This window comes from Trachymyrmex septentrionalis, unplaced genomic scaffold (genome assembly GCF_001594115.1).
Source record: "Trachymyrmex septentrionalis isolate Tsep2-gDNA-1 unplaced genomic scaffold, Tsep1.0 scaffold76, whole genome shotgun sequence".
Classification (NCBI taxonomy): Eukaryota; Metazoa; Arthropoda; class Insecta; order Hymenoptera; family Formicidae; genus Trachymyrmex; species Trachymyrmex septentrionalis.
Genome location: NW_017305947.1, coordinates 318,048 through 328,352, shown reverse-complemented (window position 1 = coordinate 328,352; position 10,305 = coordinate 318,048). Strand labels below are relative to the sequence as shown.

General features: G+C 31.2%; 3 protein-coding genes across 6 annotated transcripts in view; 2 read left to right on the top strand and 1 right to left on the bottom strand.

The window, feature by feature from the left end:
- The first annotated feature begins 3,835 nt into the window (after window positions 1-3,835).
- Window positions 3,836-6,906, top strand: LOC108754114 (actin-related protein 8). The gene is made up of 8 exons (XM_018496186.1): window positions 3,836-3,953; window positions 4,366-4,533; window positions 4,602-5,099; window positions 5,232-5,576; window positions 5,659-5,805; window positions 5,894-6,110; window positions 6,192-6,320; window positions 6,715-6,906. The coding sequence occupies exons 1-8, from the start codon at window positions 3,918-3,920 to the stop codon at window positions 6,885-6,887; spliced, it is 1,713 nt and encodes a 570-aa protein (XP_018351688.1). The 5' UTR covers window positions 3,836-3,917; the 3' UTR covers window positions 6,888-6,906.
- LOC108754117 lies at window positions 4,382-9,085 on the bottom strand. 4 transcript variants are annotated; one of them, XM_018496190.1, is made up of 6 exons: window positions 8,978-9,085; window positions 8,455-8,825; window positions 8,250-8,385; window positions 7,266-7,322; window positions 7,039-7,197; window positions 4,382-4,437 (listed from the first exon to the last, which is right to left on the bottom strand). In XM_018496190.1, exons 2-5 carry the CDS (start codon window positions 8,790-8,792, stop codon window positions 7,045-7,047), a joined length of 684 nt encoding a protein of 227 aa, XP_018351692.1. In that variant the 5' UTR covers window positions 8,793-8,825; window positions 8,978-9,085; the 3' UTR covers window positions 4,382-4,437; window positions 7,039-7,044. The 4 variants fall into 4 exon arrangements, with proteins under 4 accessions (XP_018351692.1, XP_018351695.1, XP_018351693.1 ...); XM_018496191.1 differs by lacking the exon at window positions 4,382-4,437 and adding an exon at window positions 6,116-6,148; XM_018496193.1 differs by lacking the exons at window positions 4,382-4,437; window positions 7,039-7,197 and adding an exon at window positions 6,068-6,148.
- Window positions 9,086-9,268: 183 nt separating this feature from the next.
- Window positions 9,269-10,305, top strand: part of LOC108754116 (28S ribosomal protein S22, mitochondrial) — a 2,069-nt gene continuing 1,032 nt past the window's right edge. The window contains exons 1-2 of the mRNA XM_018496188.1: window positions 9,269-9,436; window positions 9,752-10,227. Coding sequence (XP_018351690.1) covers window positions 9,343-9,436; window positions 9,752-10,227 — 570 coding nt within the window. The 5' untranslated portion in view covers window positions 9,269-9,342. The remainder of the gene's footprint in view (window positions 9,437-9,751; window positions 10,228-10,305) is intronic.

Genomic DNA, 10,305 nt, shown 5'->3' with positions numbered 1-10,305 from the left:
AAAGCTCAGAACTTTTTTGTACACCTAATATATATATACAAATATTATTTGCAAACTTTTTATAAATCGTACTTTCCATCCATAAATATATCCCTTAAAAATATATGGCAAAAATGCTAGGGTTTAAAAAAATTTTTTTTAAATATAAAATATGGCAATTGTATATCGTCAAAAGTATCCATCTTCGTGGAATTCGTCGGTGCGAGACAAAAGAAATATACGCACATATATACATATACAATTAACGAACATACATATATTTAGTTAGATATGCATACACGAAACCATCGGTTACGAGAACAATGTCAATAGCTCTTTAAACTCGTTAAATTTCTATCGACAGTCTCGAGCTTTCTTTATATTGATCGCGTATTAAAGCAAAGTCTAATCAGATTGCAGTAATGTAACTTTTAAACTGTACTTTAATTAATTTGTAACTTGTAATTTGCCGTTTAAACTCGCTCTCCGCGGATGTAACTAAATTATTTAAAATTTAAACATAATAGCGACAGATAATAAACATATATAATAGCAACGAATAATAAACATATCATAGCGGCGAATAATAAACATGTACGAATAATAAACATATAATAGCGACTAGTAATAAACATATACAAATACTTTGGATACAAAGAAGTTGTTAAAAAGATGCGAACGACCGCGAATACAAAAATAAGAGTCGACTTCGAGACACGGCCTATGTCAGACGGAATCCGAGTATACATTGTTATAATAACAGCTATAAATCAGTATCGAATTAACTTATTACCGAGACGCTAATTATTTTACTTTACCGATCAAATTTAGTCCTCTAAAGTGATAACCCCGACGTGTAAAGTGATAACACGAGTTGACTGTTTTTATTTTTAATTTTATTTTATTTTATTTTACCGCGGTGACGAACTTAGAGTGTTGAATTCGAAATTTAACGTACTGAATAAATCGATAGTGCGAATTGTGAGAAAAATATAGCAAAGATTATTACAAAGAATACCGCGCCGGCCGAGAAAGAAAAAGAGGTCTGTTTTCTGTGATTAAATTAGTATACACTTTTAGAACTTAAAGTAAAATAGATGTACGTTTGATATTTGTCGAAAGCGAGAAAGAGCTAGAGCAGTCTAGTTTCAAAGACATAGAGCATGGACTGCTCGATCGTATCTAACTAATATGGTCGAGAAAAATAAGAGAGAGAAACCGGCCATGAAAAACGGCCAATTTTTATCTCTTTTCACTTAACGATATAACGAGAGAGAGAATGAGAGGGAGATTGGCCGTCTTCTACAGATTCTTTCATTTTTGTCGACTATGTTACTTCTGCTAAATACTCATCTCTCAAAAAAGTAACTATTTCGTATTTCTTATTATCTAAAGCAATAAACAGAATAAAGTTTTATTGGTATAGTTTATTTATCTTAAATAATAGTAAACGATACTTGATAAATGAAATTATTTATGGGATGCAGTTTAAGTATATACCGGAATTATTCTATATTTTACAGATATACAGTTCGCATACTGAATAAACATTCGGTAGTTTCTTTTGATATCTACGCAAAATAAAAACAGGAGATCTAAATTAAGAGTATAAGATTTAAAAATAAACCATATAATACGTAAATATAATACATAATAGAAAAAGCAAATCAATTTCTACGTTTCATAAATTACTTTATTTTTGTCTATTTTTAATTTTGTTGCTTTATCATATTTCTATCATTTATATTAGTTTATTTTTTCAAATTTTTTTCATCTCCTTATATTTTCGGTGTTACACTCTTTACAAGAATCCTACGTACTACATAATGTACAGTGCATTTTTATGAAAAGTCGAATCTGCCGTACATTAAAAGCGATAAACGATAAAATTAAAAGATATAAACAATCCGTGAAATTGGAAAGCAGACCTGTGTTAATCACTGAAGCAATATGTAAAACGAAGTTTGTAACATTTTCGTTGACAATCCCATCAATATCACCGCCGACGTACATTACGTAAAGGATACGTTCTAATTCAGTGCATTTACTCGCCTTTATAATCAAACGAATTAACGCGCATTGGGATAGCGACGTCGATTACAAGTCGTTAATTAATATTCGTAGGAAGCGTGCGTCAGCGATTGAGAACTGCGTATTTTCGTTACGTAACGTGCGATAAGACATGAAAGCACGTGGATCGTCGGCCACGTGATTAGTGTCACATGCCAACAAAGATGTATCCTTCCGTTCATTCGGCCACGTGAGCATCGTTTCCTCTTCACCACGAGGTGAGAGACAATGACGATAAAATTACGTAACTGCAAAATCCTTTCCCAGTAAATTGCCTTCATTGATCTTTGCGAAGAAATTACGTAAAATGGTTCACTTGATACTCTTCATACAAAATATATATATTTTTGGATTCCTCTAACATAACTATAAATAACCAATTATAAAATGGAACTAAAAATATTTTTCAAATGTTAATAAATTACTTTGAATACTAATATTATTTTAGCGAGAAGTAGTACTGATTATAGTGTTGATTGTATACTTTACTTTAGAAATATTTGGCAGTATTGGATTATTAGAAATTACTTATGCTGTACTGACAGTAATACAATACACAGAACTACCAGATAGTATTTTTTGAAGACTAGATTGACTAGATATACTAATCAAATTATTGATATGAAAGATTATTGGAACTTAATTCTTGCTATGAAGGAAAAACAAAAGAGAGAACCTTATATATATTGAATATAATCGTAAAACTCGATCAGAAAATTTTACACAGCATAATATTATTTGTAAATAAATTAATAAATACACAAATAGTTTCATGTCAGGTTTAAAAATAAATATAACGATCTAATACCTGATTTATGTGCTTCGGTATTTAATCTTACTCTTAAAAGTTGGTAACAAAAAGTGTTATAAGGTTTATGCTTCCCCAGTCTTAACCGTAGTCTTAATCTTAGTCTTAAGAAAGTTCCTATCTTTTAACTTCAGTCCTTAAGATGAAGTTAGGACTAATTCTAAGACTAAGATTAAGACCAAAGCATAAACCATAACATAAAATTTTATTTTTATTGTAAATATTTATATCCCGAGCATTTTTATATTTCAATTATCAATTATTTCTTCGCCTAAATAGCATAGTTTTTATATTAATTCACATATTACTGAATCCTCAAAACGTATTAAATCGCTTTGAAGACAAGATTAATCATTAAGAGATTTTACACAACAGTAGCAATTAAGCTACTTTTTCTGAGATGCGTTCAGGGAGTTGTTTATCTTAAAATGAGATAAAAATTACAAAAGTGAGGAAATCACTCGAATATAATTTAATTGGTCAACACCTACCCAGGAAAAAATATTAATTTGCTGACTTTTATAATTATCATTTCAAAATACACAATCGACCTCTAAATTATGCCTAGATAACTCGGTATATACTTCTGTTATAATATACGTTACGTAAACTATAGCCTGGAGTTATTTGGATGTTCTTGAACGCACCCCTAGTGAACGCAACCGATTATTGGTGGAAATTTCTCTCTGGTGAAAAAAAAACACACTAGTGATTTTCATTGCTACCAAATGTTTTTACTGGCAGTAATCAAACTTAGTTTTGAACACACGGATATAAACTGTGGAAAACATAACCTATCTTATAGATGTTAACTCGCTTTATGATTCGACATTCAATGAAAGAATATCTATATTCGAACATAAAATATTGCGTTAACATAAATTATGTATATTTTCTGAAAATTTTTTCTTCAGAAAATTGAAATAAAATATTGACAAGAAGAGAGTACGAAGAGAAAAAAAACATTGTACTGACACTGGTATCATTTCAATCCTAAAAGAATATCTTAGAAAAAGAATAAAAGTGAAATAAGAAATTTTGATTATTACTGCTATATTGAATGTCAACGAAGATGCCAGTTTATCAAGAAACTGAAGTAATTGTTTTTATTTTATGTTATTGGTATAAATAATCGATATAAATCGATATATAAATTATTTTCTATCATTCAACTGCACTAAATTTTTTTTTCTCGCTTTCTCATCAAATTTTAAATATAAATCTATTTTATTTAAAATATAATAAGTTTATATTCAGCGATAAAAAAAATCACATCTATTATTTTTTATGAGTTTATTTAAGACTTCTGCTGTATCTCACACAATGTAAAATATTTATACAGATTAAATACAAAAATATAAATGAATTATGATCTTATCCTAAGTTTATGCCCTATATCTAACTTTTCGTATATATAACTGCTTCATGTATATTATTCTTAGCATTAATACAAATATCATATAGAAACGACACTTGTAAGATTCATTTTATTCTATAACATATTTCAGCAAATCCAAGCGCAAACGATTATTGTTATTCATCCAGGTTCTATGTATCTTCGTATGGGCCGTGCTTGTGATCTGAAGCCTATTACGTTACTACACGCTATAGCAAGAAGACGTTTACCGAATGGAACAACATACAAGGATAGTCTCTTGCCTCCAACTGTGACACTAGTAAATACTAAAATAAATGTGCAATAAAATCATATTATCATGTTTCTATCTGTCATTATCTTTGGCAGACAAAAGAGCTAACACAGGCGATGGAAGAATCTCGGCTACAAGTATCTCATACTCTTCAGTCCTGTTTACAGTCGGATGGGAGTCGAAGATATGCGACACCTCCGCAACAGATAGCAGCTTTCAATCGTAGATCTAGTCCAGAAATCTCTTCGCCCAGCAACATGAAGTGGACAATGACCAATAGTGATATAGTTATCGGTGATGATATCTTGTCATTAGATCCAGAGGAAGAATGCAATTTTAATATCCACTTTCCATACAAAAGAGGAGAGCTTAATATACATTCAGGTCCGGATGGTAGCATAACAGCTGTCATGGCAGACTTAAAAGTCATCTGGGAATATGTACTGACTGAGAAGCTAGATATCCCTCTTAGAGACTTAAAGCATTATCGGGCAGTGCTTGTTATACCTGATATTTATCATCGACCATATCTGAAGGAATTGACCACTCTGTTATTAGATGAAATTGGTTTTGGACGTTGCATTCTATTGCAAGTTAGTTGATATCCATAATGCATTATATTCTCCTGGAAAAATTCTCATCTTTTTTTATGAAATATTTTACTTATATAAATTATTTGGAATTCAAAATACCTCCTTTTTCAAATATCTTTTCATTACTGATAGGATCACGTAAGTGCGATGTTTGGAGCAGGTTTAGGATACGCGTGTATAGTAGATGTTGGGGCTCAGAAGATATCGGTATCCTGTGTAGAGGATGCAATCTCTCATAAAGATACACGAGTGCGTATGGATTACGGCGGGGCAGATGTTACGCAGACATTTCTCTGGCTTTTACAAAAATCCGCATTTCCGTACAAATCATGCGATCCTACCAACAAGTTGGATGCACTACTCTTAGAACAATTGAAGATAGATTTTTGTCATGTAGATTTAAATGTGTGTGGCTCACAGGAGAAAACGTTCATTGTCAGAAAGCCAAAACAACAAACGGAAACATATACCATGCAGGTATTGCCTTTTTAAAATTTATTCTTAAAAAAATAAATAATTATTTAGTACATTGAACTTAGTACATTGAAGTTTGTAACAGGTTGGCGATGAATGTTTAATAGCGCCTTTAAGCCTATTCCAACCTGAATTGTTCAGAATTACCGGAACGCATAATGTTCATGTTCAGAAACGATCGTTAGGAGATCCAGAAGATCCTTACGACGAAAACTATTTAAGAGAAACAAGTGTAAGTGATTGGTTTGTATTTCTCAAACTCCTAATTGATGTTTCCATTTTAACATATCCAAATTTGATTCAATTGCTCTCGATTTCAGAGACGTGGTATGAAAGAAACTCTGGATCATTCGTCAGAAATGCAAGAGGAAGCGGCGGCTGCACCTGCAGTTGTGGGCGACGATGAGGTTGTAGTTGACGCCGGTGATCCTGCGCCTAGTTTGTTAAATCGTGATTTGGACGCTCCTCGAGATTTCGTAATCCCGCAACAACTATTAGGTCTTGATCAAGCTATTTTGCAGAGTATCGAACGATGTTGTGAGTATAAACATATTTATCAGATAAGTAACCTGTAACTAAATAAAAATATATACAGTTAGTCTAATTTCTTTATAATAGCCAATGAAGATCTCAAAAGAAAAATGTATAGTTGTGTGCTAGTTGTTGGATCAGGTTTGAAATTTAAAGGTATCGGTATGTGGCTTCGTAATCGAATATCTCTTCAAACTCCTTACATGTATAGGCCTGGTAAGTATTTCCTTCAAGACTCTTAGTAAATCAATTGCAGTAAGTTAAACTAAACCATTAAATAAATTAATTAATTAGATAAAAAAATGCAATCAAAGCTTTATCTCGATGCCTCGTAATACTTCTATGTGAATTTTTAAATACATTTTCTAGTATTTCCGAAAAAGAAATTAGAATAATATCACATTAAATTGATCAATAATAATGCTAATAAGCATCGTAAAAATACTGCAAAGAATTTGTTGTGATTAGTATGTATTCTCCAGCTTCAATTTTAAGATTTAGCCTCAATTGTATTTGGCATTTTTTTTACTTATTAATTTATTCAATTAATTGCAGTTTGCTTACGATGAATGAAATATATTTTTTACACACTGCTTGATTTTTCTTGCAGAACAACTGGATATTATAACACAGCCGAAAGATATGGATCCCGGTATGACAACATGGAAAGGAGCAGGGATTTTAAGCTGTTTGGAATCAGCACAGGAATTGTGGATCACTCGAAACGAGTGGCATCGCTGGGGTATTAGAATATTGAGAGAACGATCCCCTTTCTTGTGGTAAAAAATATTTTTTATATTAACGATAGTATATGAGCAAATAGGTTTTCTATTTTTTTAATATCATATTTATCGACTATTATTTTTTTATATTACGCTACAACACGAGGTTGTACACAATTTATTAGGTATAGAAACATTTAAAACATAATTACCGAATATTATAATATCTCGATCATTCTAATTTTAGTCTTATCATTAGGGTGATATTGTATTATATCGGCTTCCAGTAGAAAATTTATATAAGTTAATACATTAGGCGTGACATCTACATAAACATCATCTCCCCCTTTCATATAAGCTTTCGTTAGTGCCTATAATCGTAATTTCGCACAATTAATCATCATTATTTGAAAAAATATAGATGTATAGACGATCGTACCATTAATAATTTCTGGAAATCATCATTGTTCGGAAAAATTACATCCACCACAGTGTGCTGCAAAGAAATTTTTATTTATTAATACTTTATTCTATGTTTTACTACAATACTGTCCAAGATTTGTAATTATAGGCATTTTTTTGGCAGTTTTATATGTAGTTTAATATTCATACCTACTATCTCCCTTTTTCTTAATGGAGATAAAAAAAAGGGAAGCACAAGTATGAACAGTACAGATATTTTGATAGTATCATTTTAGTTTGTAAAAATCAGACATGACAAAACTATAATATAATTGGAATAGGCACGGTCTATCTACAGATGTATTCGTGAGAGAGAGAGAGAGAGAGTATTACAAGAATTTCTAGAATTTCGTCGACGTTTATTGGTTGAAAGGAAGCTACAAATTTTACTTTTTCGCGTTTGGGAATTGTTTCTTTTATGTTTTCTTATATATATTTTTCTTCATAAAAATCGAAATTTGTCATAATAATGACGTTATATCGAAAGAAAAATTGACACTTATAATAAAGAATAAAATATTCACAGTTTATTAATTCAGGTCTAAATTAGTTTTTGATTGGAGCATATATATATGTATATAAAACTGACATTTTGTAACAATGTGTGAATAAGGATTTTGTCAACTACTTCAATATATCAATTTTTCCTTGAGTGTAACATCATTAGCATATATAATTTTCAGTTTCCATGAAAAGTACATAAGAAAATAAAATGATTCTCAAACAAGTGCGAAAAAAGTTGTACTTGTCTTTGTGTGGTTACAGTTGAAGAAAAAATATTGGAAAAATAATGAAGATAATAACACGTTTATGATTTGTTTGCGAGAATTTTTAATGAGGCTATACAAAAACAGAAATCCTTGTGATGCTCTCTCTTTCTCTTTCTTTCTTTTTGTTCAAGAATATATCAAAAGAAAAGCTGTATTATAGTTCAGTGATGAGGAGTCGCAACTTTACATACCAAATCATTCTTCATTTCGGAAAATAAATGTTTCACTAAGTTAAATTCTTTCTTGTAAGTTATGTTTGCGAAGGTTTCTGTAATATCCAAATAAACTTCCTGCATTTTATTCAGTCCATCTTTCTTATTTCTCAAACTGCAATAGACACAATGATACTAAAAAAAACTGATGAAGATAATGGAACTTGTGTATTGCTGTACTTACTATGCAATGTCCTCCTGGATATCAGAAAGCTTTTGCTGCTGATTATCGAGAAGCTTTTGCATGTCGTGAATCTCTGCCTCCAGCTCGATTAACATTTCTGCACGCAAGTCAGATGTTCTCAAAATTGGATAATCTTCGGGATCCATCTGTTGAATTTCCTTACGCAAGCTATCATGCAACTTGTTCTGTCTGATTCTCATATCATCCAGCGAACTGGATGATTTTATTGTGAAGACTTCATTGTTCGATAGTTTATTTATCAGATCTTCAATATTTTTTTCCTGTTCTTTATTTCTCTCTACCAGCAACTCGAAAGCATCTTCTAACGTATATTCCATATTTTATAATATAGATAAAATTCACATTTAACGCTGCAAATAACATAAAAAATGTTAATAGGGAACACAGCTTATAATAAAATTTTTAATGGGGTATTTATTGAGTAGCCTACACAATCACAAAAATTAAAAAAAATATATATATACTAATCGACGCGTTTTTTCATGAAATGAACGAATCTTACAGAAAAAAAATATTGCTCTGCTCCAGGAACAGAGATATTAATCGATTATTATTATTGAAATTTGTTATTATTGTTTATTATTATTGAAACCGCAAAACATCCACGATGTAAACAAATGCCTGCAAATGCACACGATGCTTCACGCTTATTTTCCTGGAGTGCGTTCTAAAACTCGACTCTATTAAGTATTTTTATCCTTGTTCAACATTCAGTGAATAAGGATAAAATAATACTCGGATTGTCGAACACAATTCTAGGAACATTCAGCATGGTGGATTGGTGCCTTGGAGCAAAGTGGAGCAAAGTAGAATGGAGTGAAGTGGAGTGACGAGACTATTGTTATCTGCTGCTTGTTAAAAATTGTCATGCTTTCTCATTACATAAGTAAACTTTTGCGTCGTTCGTATTCACGTGCAATCTCGAATTACCGTGGCTTCGCCTCGACGAACGTTGAAACAGGTATTTATTATTCTATCATGAGCCGGCTACAATTTTTAGGTTATCTTTTTACTGTGCCACGGATAACAAAGTTGAAAATTGTTGCTGTATAATTGAAATTATGTGATGTAATTATTGCTTCTTCACTTTATCCTTTTATATATATATCATAAGTCATATTCATAATTCTTATTTTTTTATTCTTTGTCATTCAAGCCCTACACATAAACATTCCTAGTATTATTCCGTTATTAATGTAGAGCATATTAAGTCTTATTGTCTCTTTCAAATTAATTAAGATAGATTTATTGATCTTTATGTATATACTTTTTACAGATTCTACGGAAAGAGATCCAGCACTATTCTTTTTTAATAAAGAAATTCAGGAATGTCTGCAGACATTAACGACACTGGACTATAATAAAATCTTTCGGACTCGCAAAGATGGACACAAACAAGAAGTACCGCAGTTTAAATTCCTGACAGATGAACAACTCAAGGAAGCTAGGAAAGTGGCAGAATGTAGAGCGAAAGAATATTTGCAAATGCCACCAGTGGTAAAACAAAGATTGGAACTATCTGAGCCGTTATATGAGGATCCTGCGCTGCAGGATCACGATAATGTTAAATACATCTTCACTGATATCACATACGGTCTTAAGGATAAACAAAGATCAATAGTAGTTAGAGAACCGGATGGTACATTAAGACACGCTTCTTGGAAAGAACGTGATAGAATGATACAAACCTTTTTTCCAAAACCAGGAAGGGAACTACAAAAACCAAAGATGTTTGAAAGCGAATATTTAAAGGTACATACATTGTCTCTAATTTGTATCTAATATCTTTGCTGAATTTATGTATATAGATTTAATATTTTTAAAATCCGA